General features: G+C 37.5%; 1 protein-coding gene across 3 annotated transcripts in view; it reads left to right on the top strand.

Moving 5' to 3' along the window:
* Positions 1-22216, top strand: part of INTU (inturned planar cell polarity protein) — a 94401-nt gene that overhangs the window by 35297 nt on the left and 36888 nt on the right. For 2 of the 3 annotated variants that reach the window (XR_007151854.1, XM_047857524.1), the window contains exons 5-6: positions 3245-3363; positions 9452-9541. Coding sequence is in view for 2 of the 3 variants with exons in the window: in XM_047857524.1 (XP_047713480.1) it covers positions 3245-3363; positions 9452-9541 (209 nt within the window). In the remaining variant the exon portion in view is untranslated. The remainder of the gene's footprint in view (positions 1-3244; positions 3364-9451; positions 9542-22216) is intronic. The other variant, XM_047857525.1, reaches the window with a different exon arrangement.

Below are 22216 nucleotides of genomic sequence, written 5' to 3'. Positions count from 1 at the left end.
CGTTGTAACAACTCTGATGTCTTAGTGGCTTAACATAATAGTTTGTTTCTTATTTCAATATAAATGTTCCTGCTCATGTTGCTCGGTGGTCAGAGCCCTTCATCTAGTGGTTCCATGTTTTCCAAAGGCTTCAGAGCCGTAGATCATTTTGCATCTAGTTCACCAATGAAAGAAGAGAGAAAGCATTTAATATCTCATGGGACATTTCCGAGTCCTAGCTTAAAAATTAGAACATCACTTCTGCCCATGTTCCAGTGTCTAGAACTAGTTATATGGTCTCTCCCAATGCAAGGAGGTAAGAAAATGTAGTTTTTCTGTGTGGCTGAGAAGAAGATGAAGTTAATGCATACTATTGCTTATTTCATTCAGGTAGAAAGTTATTTTCTCTACTGGTAGTCTTGTCTTAGTGATTTTATACTTTATTTCTGTAAGTATTTCATGTATATTCTGTGTTCTTCTGTATCCTTTATCTGCCCATTCTACCAGCTCTGAGTCCTCTACGTCCTAAGACTTGTGGTGGTTTGCCTTCTTGTGTCCTTGGTGATCACTGACTAAACTTAACTGCTTGATTTTTATCTTTGGGAGTCCTGTGGTTTAAAAGTGGGAATGCCTTCCTCCAGAGAGAATTTGCTGCTTCTGCTTCTGCCACTGACCTAGGGTACTTCAGCCTTACTCAAGAATCCGGGTTTAACACAATGGTGCTAAGTTCAGCTTACCTACCTAGCCACTAGCTCAATACTCAGTGTCCTGACTGACACTATTGTAGGCATCAACCCTCAAAGCAACCCTGCCTCTGTCCTTCGGCCCACCACTCACCACTCCCACCATTCCCAGAACTTTGCAGTCTGGGAAGGGGCTTGAAAGGGTATGGAGAAGATGTCCTTCTTACATATCTAGCAGTTCAACAAGTTATGTTCGAGCCATAACTCTACTTGTTTTACAGCGTAAGGGTCTCTCAAAGCATCTAGTTTACCATAATGCTTCAAGCACAAGGGAGATCTAAAAAGTTTTTACCTAATTTACATTTCTTTGATTTTGAAATCCTTGCAGCCTATATTCTCATTGCCAAAGCCATTTTATCCAAGGAGTGTGTTTCCTCGTCTTGCTTCTTCTTTTTTTTTTTTTAATTTTTTTCAAAAGTGTTGCTTCTTTGTATATCAAAATTTAGTCAATAATTGAAATGGAAAAGAAAGGATTTGCTTATGTGTATTTTTTATAATTTTCTGTGTTCTGAAAACAGAAAGACCTAAAGTTAATTATTCTGATTTCTTGCATGTATTACTAGTTAAATGAGAAATTTAACCATTTATTATATAAAAACACACAACAAAATCCTGGGATGGTAACACCCTGGAACTTTCTAGGTCATCCTGGAGTAGAATACTGCTGAGGCCTTTTGTCATCTTTGCCTTTCTTTCCATGGGAAAGTGTGTAGATGTCTCTCAAATGAACAAGTTTCTGTCTGTTGACAGCCCTGTATCAACACTGTAATTAGGAGAGGTTTTTTATTCTTACTGAACAGAGTGGAAGCTGCTGCAAATGCATGCCACTAACAAGTGCCTAAAAAGACAGCTAATTAAACTGGTTAGAAACTGTTGAGTTTGCCAGGTCCTTAACACTGAGGCTTTCTGGGCTGGTTGCTGCAGAGGTTGGAATAGAGACTTTTTCAAATGACTTTTTTTACTAATATGACTTAGCATACAATAAAATGTCATAGGGTCATTTAGTTTTCATGTGAGTTACATAGTTAATAACTTGTATTCTCCAAGTTATAAGATTTGAAAATTTCAAAAACTTAATCAAAGAGTATATGGTTATTTGTTTAAAGTGGTGTTTGGTATTTGACCAAATGCAATAAGTGTATTTACTAGTCAAGGTTTAACTTTACTAAGTAAGCATAACAGAAGAGCTTAACTGATGTTTGGCTTAATTTTTAAAGATAGGATTTTTGTAACTGTTTTACAGTAGAAATATTGCAAGAAAATTTGAGGGTTAGGCAGAGTGTATTTGGCCAACATATTCTATAGCAATTTGCATATATTGAATGTGCTTAATAAGTATAAAAAAAGGTGTGTCCAGTTTATTAATTATTTGTATTTGTCATGATGTAAAAGTTGCCAAGACATGGACTCTAAGTCACATAATTATTTCTTTTAATGAGAGATCAAAATAAGATGTAGAACACTCTTTAGAGAGAGAATCAAGGAAAAGATCCAAGTTAGGAGTTTGGCTTTTCAATAGTGACTGTATTAATATTTACAGATATTAAATATTAAATAGCATAACTGGGAGCTACTTTGAATTCTCTATGATTTCATATAGAAATTTTTATTTTGCCTGCTTTTAATTTAACCTGTGAGGAAAATAGCATGTTGTTTTAACAACAAAAAAGTGAGGTACAGAATGATTCATTCCTTTGTGTAAAAGGTCTAGCACAATGCCTATCCTGATTTTGAAATTTATTTTATTTTATAAAAACTGTTTGTTTCTTGGGAACATGCTTTTCTTGAAAACAAAAAAATATATATTAAGCATTTTGTGAATTATAGATCTAGTTTTTTCCATAATTTAAAATGTGCTTTCTTTTAAAGTTTAATTTGTGGTGGGCAAACCCTTTTACATTTAAGACAGATAAGATATTATAATATCATAATACTGCTTTCTCTCTACTTGCACTACTTTCATTTTGTATTCTTACTTTGTAAATTTAATTGTAGTACCGTCTTATGTTTGAATAAGGATTTAATGATTTCACCAAAGATGATGACTATCTTTTAAATGTCAGTAATGAAAGTAATTAAAATTAAAGACTCTTACAAGTTACATGTGGTATCCATACAGATACACTACCACAGGAGATCAGAAAATTTGAGTAATTAAATATAATAAAATATTATTATCAGAATTTATTGTAAAGGAGATTAAAGTTTAAAACATTGAAATTAATTGTAATTATTCTAACTAATGAGTGTCCTACTCAGTATATACTTTGGTATTATGACCAATTTTGACAGTTTGTAACTGACTTCCAAATGTAGTGTTTTAAATACTAGGTAATGTGTTAAAATTCCAGACATACTTCCTTTCTTGTGTTTGTTTGAATGAAACTTCCCCTGAAGCTGAAAAGATTCATTTTTTTGTTCTTTTCTTAATAGTACAAAGCCTGAAGTTTCCATGACAAAAGTAATGGTTGGAAAATTTGCGGGGGGAGGGTTGATCACTTCTCTTTCTTTTCATTTAACAGCAGGAAATTCTTTATCATTATCCAGTTTCTGATGCATCTCAGAAACTGAAAAGTGTGAGAGGGATATTTCTCACACTCTGTGACATGTTGGAAAATGTAACTGGGACACAAGTTACTAGGTAAGAATTGATTTTTATTTAGCTTTTATTCTATTTCTTGCAAGTTCTGTACCTTGGTTCTGACAAAATACTAATACAAGTACTTATTATACAAATATATTTGTATCTATAATGTAGATATCTATATAGCAGATATGATGTCTGCAGATATTTTGTTTCTTACCTAACATTTCTACTGGTCACCTATAAGGTGTAAGTTCTCAATACAGCTGTAGATCTGGGTGTTTGGCATACTTTAAATAACAAATTTGGACTAATGACATATATTGTAGCATTTATTCATGAAGGTGGTATTTCTTAAGCATGACATTATGTTGAGTCTGGGCTCTTTCATGTTTTTGTCTTGATTATTAATTTGCTAGGCAATACTCCTGTGGTTGGTAAGAATGACTGAACACTGCATTTTTCACGTAGTTCAAAATAGTCTGTTCTACAACAATGACAGAAAAAAACACAATACACATACACTTTAAGAAGAGGAGCCAGAATGTTCCTTGTATCATCTGTGCAAGTTAACTTGATGAATAAACAAGACTGATGTGAAATAATTTTTTGAAAAATAAAATATACCATATACTCAGTTATAGAGCCACACATCCCATTCAAAGTCAGGGCTTTAGTAAGCCCTGACTTTGAAATGCCACAGTTAACTTATGGGAGGAGGATGCTCAAAACTTGGTTGAGTTTTGTTTTTTGTTTTTTTAATAAAATAAATCTAGGGATTACAAACCATTTTTCTTTCTTAATATTTCAAAAGTTTTAGAAATATAAAGTTGGATTTTCTAAGGAACTTTTCCCATCTTTTGGTAAAAATGACACCTCTAAGATTCTAAAAGATAAGATCTGCAGGATAATAGCAAGAAGAATTTCCTTGTTTTCTAAATAAAAGTTATGTTTAATTCTGGAACTCATTTTCCAGACACTAGTAACTGAGGCTATATTTAATATATAAATTTGCATTCAAAAACACATGTTGAGTAAAATCATATGGTATTTGTCTTTCTCTGACTTATTTCACTTATCATAATACTCTAGCTCCATATATGTCACTGCAAATGGCAAGATTTCTTTTTTTTATGGCTGAGTAATATTCCATTGTGTATATATATACCACCTCTTCTTTATCCATTCATCAGTCAGTGGACATTTAGGCTGTTTCCATAATTTAGTTGTTGTTGATAATGTTGCTATAAACATTGAGGTGTATATATCCCTTTGAATTAGTGTTTTAGTAATCTTTGGGAAAATACTTAGTGCAATTACTAGATGGTAGGGTAGTTCTATTTTTAACTTTTTGAGGAACTTTCCTACTGTTTTCCAGAGCATCTGCACCAGTTTGCATTCCCCCCAACAATGCAAGAGGGTTCCCTTTTCTCTGCCAGCACCTATTGTGTCTTGTACTGTTGGTTTTAGCCATTCTGATAGGTATGAGGTCATACCTCATTATAGTATTGATTTGCATTTCCCTGGTAATGAGTGATGTTGAACATCTTCTCATGTGTCTGTTGGCCATCTGTATGTCTTCTTTGGAAAAATGTCTATTCATGTCTTCTGCCCATTTTTTTAGTTGGATTATTTGTTTTTTGGGTGTTGAGTTTTATAAGTTCTTTATGTATTTTGGATACTAACCCTTTATCAGATACGTAATTTGCAAATATCTCCTCCCATTCCATAGATTGCCTTTTAGTTTTGTTGACTGTTTCCTTCACTGTGCAGAAGCTTATTTTGATGATGTCCCAGTAGTTTATTTTTGCTTTTGTTTTCGTTGCCTTAGGAGACATATCTAGAAGTAAGTTGCTACAGCCAATGTCAAAGAAGTTACTGCCTGTGTTCTCCTTTAGGATTTTAATGGTTTCCTGTCTCACATTTAGATCTTTCATCCATTTTGAGTTTATTTTTGTGTATGGTGTAAGAAAGTGGTCCAGTTTCATTCTTCTCCATGTTGCTGTCCAGTTTTCCCAACACCATTTGTTGAAGAAACAGTCTTTTTTCCCATTGGATATTCTTTTTTTCCTCTTTGTTGGAGATTAATTGACCATATAGGTTTGGGTTTGTTTCTGGTTTTTCTATTCTGTGCCATTGATCTATGTGTCTGTTTTTATGCCTATACCAAACTGTCTTGATCACTACAGCTTTGTAATAAAACTTAAAGTCTAGAATTGTGATGTCTCTAGCTTTGCTTTTCTTTTTCAAGATTACTTTAGGGGTGCCTGGGTGGCTCAGTCTGTTAAGCGTCTGACTTCGGCTCAGGTCATGATCTCATGGTCCATGAGTTTGAGCCCTGTGTCGGGGTCTGTGCTGACAGCTCAGCAAGACCTTGTCTTGTTCCTGACCATAGAGGCAAATCTCTCAGTTTTTCCCCACTGAGGATGATATTAACTGCAGGTTTCTCATATAAGGCCTTTATTATGTTGAGATATGTTCTCTATAAACCTGCTTTGTTGAGGATTTTTATCATGAGTGAATGTTGTACTTTATCAAATGCTTTTTCCTCCTCTATTGAAATGATATTTTTAAATTTTTATTAACGTGGTGTGTCACGTTGATTGATTTGCAAATATTGAACCTCCCTTGCAACTCAGGAATAAATCCCACTTGATTATGGTGAATGATTTTTTTGTAATGTTTGTTTATTTTTGAGAGAGAGAGAGAGAGAGAGAGAAAGAAAGGGGGGAGGGGCAGAGAAAGAGAGGGACAGACAGACGCTGACATCAGCGAGCCCAATGTGGTGCTTGAACCAATGAACTGGGAGATCATGCTCTGAGCCAAAGTCAGACACTCGACCAACTGAGTTGAGGCAACTCAGGTGCCCCATGAATGATTTTTTTTAATGTGTTGTTGGATTCAGTTTGCTAGTAGTTTATTGAGAATTTTTGCATACACATTCATCAGAGATATTGGCCTAATGTTCTCTTTTTTAGTGGAGTCTTTATCTTTGCAACAACACAGATGGAGCTAGAGAGTATTATGCTAAGCTAAATAAGTCAGAGAAAGACAAATACCAAACGATTTCACTCATATTTGGATTTTAAGAAACAAAACAAGTTAGCAAAGAGAAAATGAAATGAGAGAGCTAGGCAAACTAAGAAACAGACTTTTAACTATAGAGAACAAACTGCTGGTTACCAGGTGGGAAGTTGGTGGGAGGATAGGTAAAATAGATGATCGGGATTAAGGAATGCACTTGCTGTGATGAACGCTGGGTGATGTATGGAAGTGTTGAATCACTGTATTATACACCTGAAACTAATATTACACTGTATGTTTAATTGGAATTTAAAGGATTTTTAAAATTTATTTTATGTCTTTATAAATAGTTATTTAATTTTGAGAGAGACACAAAGCACAAGTGGAGGAGGGTCAGAGAGAGAGGGAGAGAGAGAATCCCAGCAGGCTCTGTGCTGTCAGTGAAGAACCCGACACATTGCTCGATCCCACGATCGACGAACAATGAGATCATGACTTGAGCTGAATCAAGAGGTGGACACTTAACCATCTGAACCACCCAGGAACCCCAACTAACTGGAATTTAAATAAAACTTAACAAAAATTTAAAAAATATAATGATAGTAATGCCTGAAGATGATGTTAAAAAGATTAAAAAATATAATGTCTAGCAAATTGTATGCACTTGATTATAATAAAAAATAATAACAATAACAAATAGTATGTATTAAACATTAGAGAAAATAATTAAAATAATGATATGAAAAAATATGTTGCAGGCCTCCTTTTATTTTTTATTTTTACTTTTTAAATGTTTCTTTATTTTTTTTGAGAGAGAGAGAAAGAGGATGCCCATAGGGAGGGGCAGAAAGAGAGAGGGAGAGAGAAAATCCCAAGCAGGCTCCATGTTCAGCATGGCGCCCAGCACAGGGCTCAATTTCACGACCATGAGATCACAACCTGAGCCGACATCAAGAGTCAGTTGCATGGGGCGCCTGGGTGGCGCAGTCGGTTGGGCGTCCGACTTCAGCCAGGTCACGATCTCGTGGTCCGTGAGTTCGAGCCCCGCGTCGGGCTCTGGGCTGATGGCTCAGAGCCTGGAGCCTGTTTCCGATTCTGTGTCTCCCTCTCTCTCTGCCCCTCCCCCGTTCATGCTCTGTCTCTCTCTGTCCCAAAAAATAAATAAACGTTGAAAAAAAAGATTTTAAAAAAAGAGTCAGTTGCTTAACTGACTGAGTCACCCAGGTGCCCTCCTTTTATTTTTTTTAAACAGCTTTATTGAGACATCATTCATTTATCATACAATTTGCCCATTTAAAGCGTACAATTCAGCAACCATCACCACAGTCAATTTTAGAATATTTTCATGATACCCAAATAAAAACCTATACTGGACATTTCATGTGAATGAAATCATAATACATGCTTATTTATGACTGGCTTCTTAGGATAATGTTTTCAAAGTTCAGGCCTCCTTTTTAATCTTATTGGAAAGAAATTTTGTTTTAAGTTTCTCCACGTGGATTTGATTTTTTCTTTTTACTCTAAAGGATAGATGTTATTTTACTTGATGTTTAGATCTTGTTATTAATGATAAGATATGGATTAAACATGTGGAAAACAGTAAATGTAGGTAAAACAGTAAATATGTTTTTGTAAAACAGTAAATATGAAAATGATTATTATTTCAGGGATTCCTTAGCAACATGTACGTCTTGTATACACAGTTTTAAAACTATAGTGATATTAATGTCTGAGTATAAAAAGAATCTAATATTTGTCAAAAAGCATATATATTTTTAAACTTTATTAAGACAAAAGTAATATTTCTTTTGAAAAAAATCTATTTAGTAATTCATATATTCCAAGGACTCAACCAATGAAAACTGATGTGTGTATTCTCACTTAAAGAAAAAAAAACACTAAAGAAAAAAAAAGGAAGGGGTACATCTGGGCGACTTAGTCAGTTAAGTGTCTGACTCTTGATTTTGGCTAAGGTCATAACCTCATTGTTCGTGAGATCAAACCCCCCCATCGGGCTCTTTGCTGACAGCGCAGAGCCTGCTTGAGATTCTTTCTCCCTCTCTCTCTCTCTGCCCCTTCCCTGCTTGCACACATGCACATGCTCTCTCCCTCTCAAAAATCAATAAACTTTAAAGCAAAAACAAACACTGAATATATTTCTTCACACCATCTACCTGCATTACAAGAAGGATCATACTCTGTTTTCATAGTTCTTTATTATATCTCTTTTTATTTTTTTTTTAATTTTTTTTTTCTTCAAAGTTTATTTATTTGGGGGACAGAGAGAGACAGAGCATGAACGGGGGAGGGGCAGAGAGAGAGGGAGACACAGAATCGGAAACAGGCTCCAGGCTCTGAGCCATCAGCCCAGAGCCTGACGTGGGGCTCGAACTCCCGGACCGCGAGATCATGACCTGGCTGAAGTCGGACGCTTAACCGACTGCGCCACCCAGGCGCCCCTATTATATCTCTTTTTAGAACACATTTAATATGTTTTCCAACTTGATTGAAGTAGAGTAAATTGCATATATGTAAAATATATAATTTGATCAGTTTTGACAGAGGTGTATGACCCTGAGACCATTACCACAATGAATATATACATTATCCCAAAAGTTTCCTTGAGTACATGTTTAAATCTGACTTATATTTTGGTTCTTTGTTTAAGTACATGTGCCCCATATTGAATTATCACTTGTGAGCTGGAACCATGTTGTCCTTTCTTTGTAATTTCTCTTAATAAATAGAAATTTCTCTTAATAAATAGGCAATCAGAAAAGATTCGGTAAATTAGCACAGTAATGGAAGCTTTCTTTTGGGAAAAAAATAGTGTATAGTCACTTAATTTAGCAGAAGAATTTCAATACCTTTTACTGTAATGTGACTACTTTTGTTTGACCTGGAGCTTTTTATAGATATTTAAAAGAATATTTCAGAATACATTATTGTTGTTATACAATTCCTTGCCTTTTCTGTGTGACAGATAAATGCCAAGAAACTTGCTTATTAAGCATGCGGTTCTTAAATCATACCATGTGTAATCTTTTATGAGTGACTGTTTATAATTTTATGACATTTAAAGATATTCTGACTTTATTTTCACTCTATTTTTTCTTAGCTCATCCCTTCTTTTAAATGGGAAACAAATCCATGTGGCTTATTGGAAAGAATCTGACAAGTTGCTGTTAATTGGCCTGCCTGCTGAAGAGTAAGTTGAGATCTTTGTTTACCTTAAAATCTCTTCTAATATATTGCTAACAAAATCTGTTTCATTAAAAGTATGACATTTTTGTCAAAAGGCAAACTCCTTTAAACAGTCTTATGTTGGGGCACCTAGCTGGCTCAGTCTGGTTAAACCTCCAACTTCAGCTCAGGTCATTATCTCATGGTTGGTGGGTTTGAGTCCTGCATCGGGCTCTGTGCTGTCAGCTCAGAGCCTGGAACCTGCTTCAGATTCTGTGTCTCCCTCTCTCTCAGACCCTCCCCTGCTTCTGGTCTGTCTCTCTCTCTCTCTTAAAAATAAATAAACATTAAAAAAAATTTTAATAAAAAAATAGTCTTATGTTTTAAATATCTGTTCCACCAGTGCAATAGCTACCTATGTTAATTTGATATTAAAAGTATAAAAAGCGCTGGGAACACCCAGCTAGACCAATTAGTAAGAAGAAGGACTTTCAACACACTTTCTTATGAGATGTGGCCAGTGTGAAGGTGGCTGAGAGATGACCTTCTCTGCTCAAACTTTTGACAAGATCGTGGTTTGGATTTTGTGTGTTCGGTTTTTTACTGTTGGAGATTTTGGAAAATTGAAAGTCAAGGAAAAAGGTGTTTGGCCCTGATGTTGAGCACCTTTGACAAAATACAGTTGACCCTTAAACAACGTGGATTTGAATTGTGCTGATCCACTTATATGTGGGTTGTTTTCAATAAATATATTAGAAGGTTTTTTGGAGATTTGTGACAGTATGGGATCCTAAAGGCAAGATGGCGGCTTAGGAGGACGCTGGGCTCACCACACGTCCTGCTGATCACTTAGATTCCACCTACACCTGCCTAAATAACCCAGAAACCCGCCAGAGGATTAGCAGAACGGAGTCGCCGGAGCCAAACGCAGACGAGAGGCCCACGGAAGAGGGTAGGAAGGGCGGCGAGGCGGTGCGCGCTCCACGGACTGGCGGGAGGGAGCCGGGGTGGAGGGGCGGCTCGCCGGCCAAGCAGAGCCCCCGAGTCTGGCTGGCAAAAGCGGAGGGGCCTGACCGACTGTGTTCCCACAACAAGCGCGACTTAGCGTCTGGGAGGTCATAAGTTAACAGCTCTGCTCGCAAAGCGGGAAGGCTGGAGGACAAAGGGAGGGAGAGCTGCTGAGCCCCCTGACAACAAAGCTCAGTTTGGTGGGGAACAAAGGCGCTCGCCAGCGCCATCTCCCCCGCCCATCCCCCAGCCAAAATCCCAAAGAGAACCAGTTCCTGCCAGGGAACTTGCTCGCTCCCCGCAAACACCCAACTCTGCGCTTCTGTGGAGCCAAACCTCCGGCAGCGGATCTGACTCCCTCCCGCTGCCACAGGGCCCCTCCTGAAGGGGATCACCTAAGGAGAAGAGATCTAAGCCTGCCCCTCCTGCCCCCGTGCACCTTGCCTACCCACCCCAGCTAATACGCCAGATCCCCAGCATCACAAGCCTGGCAGGGTGCAAGTAGCCCAGACGAGCCACACCACCCCACAGTGAATCCCGACCCCAGGAGAGGGGAAGAGAAGGCACACACCAGTCTGACTGTGGCCCCAGCGGTGGGCTGGGGGCAGACATCAGGTCAGACTGCGGCCCCGCCCACCAACTCCAGTTATACACCACAGCACAGGGGAAGTGCCCTGCAGGTCCTCACCACGCCAGGGACTATCCAAAATGACCAAGCAGAAGAATTCCCCTCAGAAGAATCTCCAGGAAATAACAACAGCTAATGAGCTGATCAAAAAGGATTTAAATAATATAACAGAAAGTGAATTTAGAATAATAGTCATAAAATTAATCGCTGGGCTTGAAAACAGTATACAGGACAGCAGAGAATCTCTTGCTACAGAGATCAAGGGACTAAGGAACAGTCACGAGGAGCTGAAAAACGCTTTAAATGAAATGCATAACAAAATGGAAACCACCACGGCTCGGCTTGAAGAGGCAGAGGAGAGAATAGGTGAACTAGAAGATAAAGTTATGGAAAAAGAGGAAGCTGAGAAAAAGAGAGATAAAAAAATCCAGGAGTATGAGGGGAAAATTAGAGAACTAAGTGATACACTAAAAAGAAATAATATACGCATAATTGGTATCCCAGAGGAGGAAGAGAGAGGGAAAGGTGCTGAAGGGGTACTTGAAGAAATAATAGCTGAGAACTTCCCTGAACTGGGGAAGGAAAAAGGCATTGAAATCCAAGAGGCACAGAGAACTCCCTTCAGACGTAACTTGAATCGATCTTCTGCACGACATATCATAGTGAAACTGGCAAAATACAAGGATAAAGAGAAAATTCTGAAAGCAGTGAGGGGTAAACGTGCCCTCACATATAAAGGGAGACCTATAAGACTCGTGACTGATCTCTCTTTTGAAACTTGGCAGGCCAGAAAGAATTGGCACGAGATTTTCAGGGTGCTAGACAGAAAAAATATGCAGCCAAGAATCCTTTATCCAGCAAGTCTGTCATTTAGAATAGAAGGAGAGATAAAGGTCTTCCCAAATAAACAAAAACTGAAGGAATTTGTCACCACTAAACCAGCCCTACAAGAGATCCTAAGGGGGACCCTGTGAGACAAAGTCCCAGAGACATCACTACAAGCATAAAAAATACAGACATCACACTGACTCTAAACCCGTATCTTTCTATAATAACACTGAATGTAAATGGATTAAATGCGCCAACCAAAAGACATAGGGTATCAGAATGGATAAAAAAACAAGACCCATCTATTTGCTGTCTACAAGAGACTCATTTTAGACCTGAGGACACCTTTAGATTGAGAGTGAGGGGATGGAGAACTATTTATCATGCGACTGGAAGCCAAAAGAAAGCTGGAGTAGCCATACTTATATCAGACAAACTAGACTTTAAATTAAAGGCTGTAACAAGAGATGAAGAAGGACATTATATAATAGTTACAGGGTCTATCCATCAGGAAGAGCTAACAATTATAAATGTCTATGCGCCGAATACCGGAGCCCCCAAATATATAAAACAATTACTCATAAACATAAGCAACCTTATTGATAAGAATGTGGTAATTGCAGGGGACTTTAACACCCCACTTACAGAAATGGATAGATCATCTAGACACACGGTCAATAAAGAAACAAGGGCCCTGAATGAGACATTGGATCAGATGGACTTGACAGATATATTTAGAACTCTGCATCCCAAAGCAACAGAATATACTTTCTTCTCGAGTGCACATGGAACATTCTCCAAGATAGATCATATACTTGGTCACAAAACAGCCCTTCATAAGTTTACAAGAATTGAAATTATACCATGCTTACTTTCAGACCACAATGCTATGAAGCTTGAAATCAACCACAGAAAAAAGTCTGGAAAACCTCCAAAAGCATGGAGGTTAAAGAACACCCTACTAACGAATGAGTGGGTCAACCCGGCAATTAGAGAAGAAATAAAAAAATATAGGGAAACAAACGAAAATGAAAATACAACAATCCAAACGCTTTGGGACGCAGCGAAGGCAGTCCTGAGAGGAAAATACATTGCTATCCAGGCCTATCTCAAGAAACAAGAAAAATCCCAAATACAAAATCTAACAGCACACCTAAAGGAACTAGAAGCAGAACAGCAAAGGCAGCCTAAACCCAGCAGAAGAAGAGAAATAATAAAGATCAGAGCAGAAATAAACAATATAGAATCTAAAAAAAACTGTAGAGCAGATCAACGAAACCAAGAGTTGGTTTTTTGAAAAAATAAACAAAATTGACAAACCTCTAGCCAGGCTTCTCAAAAAGAAAAGGGAGATGACCCAAATAGATAAAATCATGAATGAAAATGGAATTATTACAACCAATCCCTCAGAGATACAAACAATTATCAGGGAATACTATGAAAAATTATATGCCAACAAACTGGACAACCTGGAAGAAATGGACAAATTCCTGAACACCCACACTTTCCAAAACTCAATCAGGAGGAAATAGAAAGCTTGAACAGACCCATAACCAGCGAAGAAATTGAATCGGTTATCAAAAATCTCCCAACAAATAAGAGTCCAGGACCAGATGGCTTCCCAGGGGAGTTCTACCAGACGTTTAAAGCAGAGATAATACCTATCCTTCTCAAGCTATTCCAAGAAATAGAAAGGGAAGGAAAACTTCCAGACTCATTCTATGAAGCCAGTATTACTTTGATTCCTAAACCAGACAGAGACCCAGTAAAAAAAGAGAACTACAGGCCAATATCCCTGATGAATATGGATGCAAAAATTCTCAATAAGATACTAGCAAATCGAATTCAATGGCATATAAAAAGAATTATTCACCATGATCAAGTGGGATTCATTCCTGGGATGCAGGGCTGGTTCAACATTCGCAAATCAATCAACGTGATACATCACATTAACAAAAAAAAAGAGAAGAACCATATGATCCTGTCAATCGATGCAGAAAAGGCCTTCGACAAAATCCAGCACCCTTTCTTAATAAAAACCCTTGAGAAAGTCGGGATAGAAGGAACATACTTAAAGATCATAAAAGCCATTTATGAAAAGCCCACAGCTAACATCATCCTCAACGGGGAAAAACTGAGAGCTTTTTCCCTGAGATCAGGAACACGACAAGGATGCCCACTCTCACCGCTGCTGTTTAACATAGTGCTGGAAGTTCTAGCATCAGCAATCAGACAACAAAAGGAAATCAAAGGCATCAAAATTGGCAAAGATGAAGTCAAGCTTTCGCTTTTTGCAGATGACATGATATTATACATGGAAAATCCGATAGACTCCACCAAAAGTCTGCTAGAACTGATACAGGAATTCAGCAAAGTTGCAGGATACAAAATCAATGTACAGAAATCAGTTGCATTCTTATACACTAACAATGAAGCAACAGAAAGACAAATAAAGAAACGGATCCCATTCACAATTGCACCAAGAAGCATGAAATACCTAGGAATAAATCTAACCAAAGATGTAAAGGATCTGTATGCTGAAAACTATAGAAAGCTTATGAAGGAAATTGAAGAAGATTTAAAGAAATGGAAAGACATTCCCTGCTCATGGATTGGAAAAATAAATATTGTCAAAATGTCAATACTACCCAAAGCTATCTACACATTCAATGCAATCCCAATCAAAATTGCACCAGCATTCTTCTCGAAACTAGAACAAGCAATCCTAAAATTCATATGGAACCACAAAAGGCCCCGAATAGCCAAAGGAATTTTGAAGAAGAAGACCAAAGCAGGAGGCATCACAATCCCAGACTTTAGCCTCTACTACAAAGCTGTCATCATGGTATTGGCACCATGGTATTGGTGCCAGCATATAAAGACAGCATGGTATTGGCACCAAAACAGACACATAGACCAATGGAATAGAATAGAAACTCCAGAACTAGACCCACAAACGTATGGCCAACTCATCTTTGACAAAGCAGGAAAGAACATCCAATGGAAAAAAGACAGTCTCTTTAACAAATGGTGCTGGGAGAACTGGACAGCAACATGCAGAAGGTTGAAACTAGACCACTTTCTCACACCATTCACAAAAATAAACTCAAAATGGATAAAGGACCTAAATGTGAGACAGGAAACCATCAAAACCTTAGAGGAGAAAGCAGGAAAAGACCTCTCTGACCTCAGCCGTAGCAATCTCTTACTCGACACATCCCCAAAAGCAAGGGAATTAAAAGCAAAAGTGAATTACTGGGACCTTATGAAGATAAAAAGCTTCTGCACAGCAAAGGAAACAACCAACAAAACTAAAAGGCAACCAACGGAATGGGAAAAGATATTCGCAAATGACATATCGGACAAAGGGCTAGTATCCAAAATCTATAAAGAGCTCACCAAACTCCACACCCGAAAAACAAATAACCCAGTGAAGAAATGGGCAGAAAACATGAATAGACACTTTTCTAAAGAAGACATCCGGATGGCCAACAGGCACATGAAAAGATGTTCAGCGTCGCTCCTTATCAGGGAAATACAAATCAAAACCACACTCAGGTATCACCTCACGCCAGTCAGAGTGGCCAAAATGAACAAATCAGGAGACTATAGATGCTGGAGAGGATGTGGAGAAACGGGAACCCTCTTGCACTGTTGGTGGGAATGCAAATTGGTGCAGCCGCTCTGGAAAGCAGTGTGGAGGTTCCTCAGAAAATTGAAAATAGACCTACCCTATGACCCAGCAATAGCACTGCTAGGAATTTATCCAAGGGATACAGGAGTACTGATGCATAGGGCCACTTGTACCCCAATGTTCATAGCAGCACTCTCAACAATAGCCAAATTATGGAAAGAGCCTAAATGTCCATCAACTGATGAATGGATAAAGAAATTGTGGTTTATATACACAATGGAATTCTACGTAGCAATGAGAAAAAATGAAATATGGCCTTTTGTAGCAACGTGGATGGAACTGGAGAGTGTGATGCTAAGTGAAATAAGCCATACAGAGAAAGACAGATACCATATGGTTTCACTCTTATGTGGATCCTGAGAAACTTCACAGGAACCCATGGGGGAGGGGAAGGAAAAAAAAAAAAAAGAGGTTAGAATGGGAGAGAGCCAAAGCATAAGAGACTGTTAAAAACTGAGAACAAACTGAGGGTTGATGGGGGGTGGGAGGGAGGAGAGGGTGGGTGATGGGTATTGAGGAGGGCACCTTTTGGGATGAGCACTGGGTGTTGTATGGAAACCAATTTGTCAATAAATTTCATAAAAAGAAAAAAAAGAAAAAAAAAAAGAAAAAGCTCACAGATGAACTACATAGTCTAGAAATATTGAAAATTTTGAGAAAAAGTTACATACGTCATGAATGCATAAAATATGTGTAGATACAGTCTGTTTTATCATTTACTACCATAAAATATACACAGATCTATTATTAAAAGTTAAAATTTATCAAAACTTAAACAAATACTTACATGGAGCTATTCGCAATTGAGAGGTGTGTAAACAAATGTAAAGATGCATTATTAAATCATAACTGCATAAAATTAACCATAGCACATACTGTACTACTGGAATAATCTTACTGCTATCTCCTATTGCTGCTGTTGCAGTGACCTCAAGTGTTACCTACTTACAACCCCCCGTGACGTTAATCATCTCTGTGTGAGCAGTTTGTCTTTCCAGTAAATTGCAGTAAAAAGTGATTTCTTGCAGTTGTTGCATATTTTTCTTCGTGCAATAGTGTAAACCTTGAATAACACCATGGGACCCATATGAAATGCCACTAGTAAAGCTGGAAATGCTCCCAAGAAGCAGACAAAAGTTAGGACATTACAAGAAAAAGTTAAATTGCTTGATATGTACTATTGATTGAGATCTGCAGCTGCAGTTGGCCACCATTTCAACATAAATAAATCCTGCGTGAGGGCCATTGTAAAAAAGGAAAGGAAATTCCTGAAGCCGTCACTACAGTTAGGCCAGCAGGTGCAAAAACATTGCACTTTTTGTGAAAAGATCTTTTTATCTCGTATTGAAAAAGCAATTTTTATGTAGGTGCAGGATTGCTAGAAGGAAGGCCTACCTATAGACTAATATGATTTAAGAAAAAGCGGTCATGATATGACAACTTAAGGCAAAGGGAAGGTTAAGGATCTAAAGCAGGAGAATTTTATGCCAACACAAAGGATGGTCTGACAATTTTAGAAGCAGGTTTAGCTTTAAAAATGTCAAGATATCCGGAGAAGCAGATTCTGCTAAGAGACTGCAGATGACTTCCCAGATGTCATTAAAAAAATCAGTGAGGAGGAAGGATATCTGGCTCAAGGTTTTTTGTTTTTTGTTTTTTAATGTTTATTTATTTTTGAGAGAGTGCAAGCGGGAGAGGGGCAGAGAGAGGGGGACAGAGGATCCGAAGCGGGTCCTGCAATGACATCAGCAAGCCCAATGTGGGGCTTGAACTCATGAACCCCAAGATCATGACCTGAGCTGAAGTCAGACACTCAACCAACTGAGCCATCCAGGTGCGCCTCAAGGTTTTTAATACAGACAAAAGTGCCCTATTCTGGGAGAAAGAAAAATGTTACATAGGACATTAGTTAAGAAGAAAAGTGAGCACCGGAATTTAAGGTGGGAAGGAATAGGCTAACTCTGTTTTGTGAAGACACAGTCAGGTTTATGATTAGGACTGCCTTTATGTATAAAGCTGCTAAGCCCCAAACCTTGAAAGGAAAAGATAAACACCAGTTGCCAGTCTTTTGGTTGTACAACAAGAAGGCCTGGGCAATGAGAATCCTTTTTCTGGACTGGTTCTGTTGATGCTTTGCCCCTGAAGTCAGGAAGTACTTCACCAGTAAGGGACTGCCTTTGAAAGTTCTTTTGATTTTGGACAATGCCCCTGGCCACCCAGAACCCCATGAGTTCAGTACCAAAGATGTCAGTCTACTTGCCCCCAAACAAAACATCTCCAATTTAACCTCTAGATCAAGGGGTCGCAAGGGCCTTTAGACATCATTACACATGGTACTCTATGGAAAGGATTGTCAATGCCATGGAGGGGGACCCCAATAGAACATCATGAAAGTCTGGAAGGACTACACCACTGAAGATGCCATTGTTGTTATAGAAAAAGCCACAAAATCATCAATCCTGAAACAATAAATTCTTGCTGGAGAAAATTGTGTCCAGATGTTGTGCGTGACTTCACAGGATTTATGACAGAGCCAATTAGGGAAATCATGAAAGAGATTGTGGATCTGGCAAAAAGGTGGCAGGGCAGGGAAGTGAAGGGTTTCAATATAAAAATCTTCCAAAATTTCAAGAGCTAATAGACACCACACCTGAGGAATGAACAGAAGATGACTTAATGGAGATGTGCCATCTCCACACATGGCCACATCCAGTGCCAGCAAACAAATTGACACTAGACAATCCGGCCGTAATGTTCTAATTATTCAGGACTGCTTTTGACCTCTTTTATGACACAAACCCTTCTATGATATGGGCACTAATAATAAAGCAAATGGTGGAAGAAGTTTTGATAACATATAGGAATATTGTTAGAGAAACGAAAAAGCAGAAAAGTCAGAAAGAAATTACGATATATTTCTGTAAAGTTACACCAAGTGTGCCTGCCTCTCCTGCCTCCCCTTGCACCTCCACATCTGCTTATGCCACTCCTGAGACAGCAAGACCAACCCCTCCTCTTCCTCCTCCTTCTCCGCCTATTCAATATGAAGATGAGGAGGATGAAGATCTTTATGATGATCCACTTCCAGTTAATGAATAGTAGATAATCATTATGCCATACAGTTAATAAACTTATCTGTTGTGCATTTGTGTGTCTTCGTGCAAATCAATATTTGCGAAAATCTAATAATTGTACAGCAAGAACTGTGTCATCATCATCGTTGTATAAGTATTCATCTTGTAGAACATCGCGTGCAAGATTTCTGTGGAAGGGAATAGTCTATCCATATAGAGGCATAAGATGATTGATATTTAATATAAAATTAATAATGTGTTAGTTTTCTTACTGCTTTATAACTTTGTTTTTTGCTTTTCTGCAGCAGTGTTTCCAGTATTGTGTTATGAATATAATACAGTGTGCCCTAAAAATTTTTTAATGATTTACTCTCTAGTCTATAGGCTAGGCTACCATGAAGTAATACTATCAATTATACTAGGCTACCATAAAGAAATCATATTGCTCTTTCTTCATTATCAACACATAAGTTGTCTGTAAATAAATATGAATTTCTTTTTAACATCTTTTCATTTTGGGTGTCTAGTGTTAGTAATATGTGTAAATCTACAGTGTTTTGTATCGCATAAGACCGTATTGATGTAGGTACTGACAGATGATTCATCTTGTAAACAGATGATACAAACTTATGGTATCAATTTCTCTTCTTATGATTTTCTTAATAACATTTTCTTTCCTCTAGCTTGCTTTATTGTAAGAATACAGTATATAATACATACAAGATATGTGTTAATTAACTGTTATCATAAGGCTTCCAGTCAACAGTAGGCTATTATTTAAGTTTTGGAGAAGTTAAAATTTATACTTGATTTTCAATTGCCTGGGGTGTAGGGACTCCTAACCTCTGCATTGTTCAAAGGTCAACTGTAATGAATATTTAACTTTAAAGTGACTTCTCTAATGGTATGTTTTATATTATTATTTTCACCTTCTTAACTTTTAATTTTAATGTATATATTATTTTTATAGTTGGAGATAAGAGCTGGATTGATGTTTATGAGTAGAATGTGAACCCAGGGACTACGTTAGGTATTTTACATTCGTTAATCTCATTTAATCTTCAAAATCAGCTCCAGATGTATGTCATGATCTCTGGCCCCGTTTTATAAATGAGGAAAGTAAAACCAAGAGAAGATTAAATAACTTGCTAAAGATCACAAAACTAACAAGAAGCAGAATTGGAAATTGAAGGAGAGTCTTTCTGAATTATTTCTGAAACTACATTGCTTCCCTAATGTCATAAGACATTAAAAGCTGGGGGGGGGGGGTGTGGATGGGGTAGGAATATGGAGAACTGCCCCCAAGGAGAGGTTTTTAATTATTGTTAGACTAGTCTTATGTCCCTGTTCAATGATTTTTTAAAACTTGTAATTTAGATTCTTCCCTGCTTTAAAAAAAAAATGGACAACTTCTATTAAACTATTAACACATTTTAGTTTTAACCTTTTGGTGCATAGAACTATCATATATTATCTACCAAATAGTAATAAAATATCAAAATAAATACTATATTATGTGACTGACATAACGTTAGAGAATACCAGTTTAGATAACTTTTCTTTTGGTGTTGCCTTATGCTTCCCAAGGAAGAAAAAAGTAGACCTCAAAAAAATGCATTATACAGCTACTCTAGACATGAATATGACTATTTTCTATTATTGATGATTTTGTTAACAAGATTTCTTTCATTATATAACAGTGTATTAGTTATCTATTCCTAGGTAACAAATTACACCAAAATTTAGGGACTGAAAACAGCAGACATTTATTATCTCATAGGTGTCTTTGTGAGTCAGGAATTCATGAACGACTTAGCTGGGTAGTTCTGACTCAGGATCTGTCTTGAAGTTGCAGTCAAAATGTTGTCCAGGGATACAGTTATTTGAAGGCTTAACTGAAGCTAGAGCATCTGCTTCCAAGATGGCTTACACACATAGCCATTGTTGAGAGACCTTAGTTCCTTGCCAAATGGGTCTGTCCTGTAGAGCTGTTGGAATGTCCTCACATGTCAGCTGGCTTCCCCCAAAGCAAGTTATGGAGAAATAGATTTCTCCAAAACAGAGAAAGAGGGGAAGCTGACTTAGTCTTATAAATGATGCAGTCATTTCCACTATATACTATTTGTTAGGAGTAAGTTGCTAAGTCCAGCCCACACTCAAGGGAAGGGCAATTAAGCTGTACCTCTAGAGAGGAAGAGTAGTGAACAATCTGTTGACATGTTTTCATACCACAAACAGGAACTCCAAAGGAGACTATCGTGAAAAATTATCCAAATGATTGTGCTTTAAACATGTCTAATTTTGGACAAAAGTTTATATGATCTGTCATGAATGTATGATTCAAAAAATTTTTTAATTTCATTTATTTCTGTTCTAGTCTTTATTTTTTTTTCCTTCTGTTGACTTCGGGCTTTGTTCTTCTTTTTCTAGTTCCTTAGGATGTAAGGTTAGGTTGTTATTTGATACTTTTTTAGTTATCAAAGTAGGCCTGTATTGCTATAAATTTCCCTCCTAGAACAGCCTTTGCTGCATCCCCAAGATTTTTACCATTGTGTTTTCATTTTCATTTGTCTCCATGTATTTCCTGTGTGTTTCAAAATGTTTAACTTGAAGGATAATGGTGCTGTGACATATACTACATGGTGACTCCCTTAACCAGCTAATTTGTATTTTTCTGACTCAAAAGAGACTATGATGAACCCTGCTAGAATACTGCCTTATGTCAATGGGTCAGATTATGAAAAAACTGAGTTGTTTTGAAAGTATGGGTTTACAAGAATTGGAGAACACTCATTATAAATTACTTTAGGATAAAATAATTATGCTTAGACTTTTATAGTGGCCCAAACAGCAAAAGAAAGAAAACAGAAAATACAATGGTAAGCTGAAGGTAGTGTAGACAGACACAGGGAAAAGGAAGGCCCTGCCAAGGAACTGAGCAGAGGCTGCTCAGCCACATTCTGATGCTATCAGCCAAATTAATTATGCAGATAGAGACAGTTTCCAGGCAAGGTTTTACCCTGAAGCCAAAAAAAAAAAAAAAAAAAGGCTGTCCCAGCTGAGCTGAGCTCTGAATTAAGGTTGTGCTGCATAGGGGATGCTCTAGCCAATTTCCCAGTCTTTATTACTGGGTGATGGGGATAGAAAGTGTCTACCCTAAATATTAGTCATTCCTATCCTGGGGAACTTGGTTTGATAAATTAGAATGAATTTGAAGATCCCCTTTATTCTACTCTGTACCAGATTCTTTTCCTCATCCCATCTTGTTTCACGTAGCCATGCAAGATAGGAATTATTATTCTACTTTGTTCAAACTGAGAAATAGAGTATGAGAGATCATGCACAAGCACCTCCTCAGTGTCAATTAATAGGTCTTTGTATCTCTAACACTGTGCATGTGGTTTGTAATGGAAGTGGCAGGCCTGGGATTTTTCTCTCATTTGTCTTAAATGCCAGTCTATGCATTTC

Source organism: Prionailurus viverrinus, chromosome B1, assembly GCF_022837055.1.
Source record: "Prionailurus viverrinus isolate Anna chromosome B1, UM_Priviv_1.0, whole genome shotgun sequence".
NCBI classification, from domain to species: Eukaryota; Metazoa; Chordata; class Mammalia; order Carnivora; family Felidae; genus Prionailurus; species Prionailurus viverrinus.
Note: the sequence above shows the minus strand (reverse complement) of the source record. Positions and strands in the feature narration are given on the sequence as shown.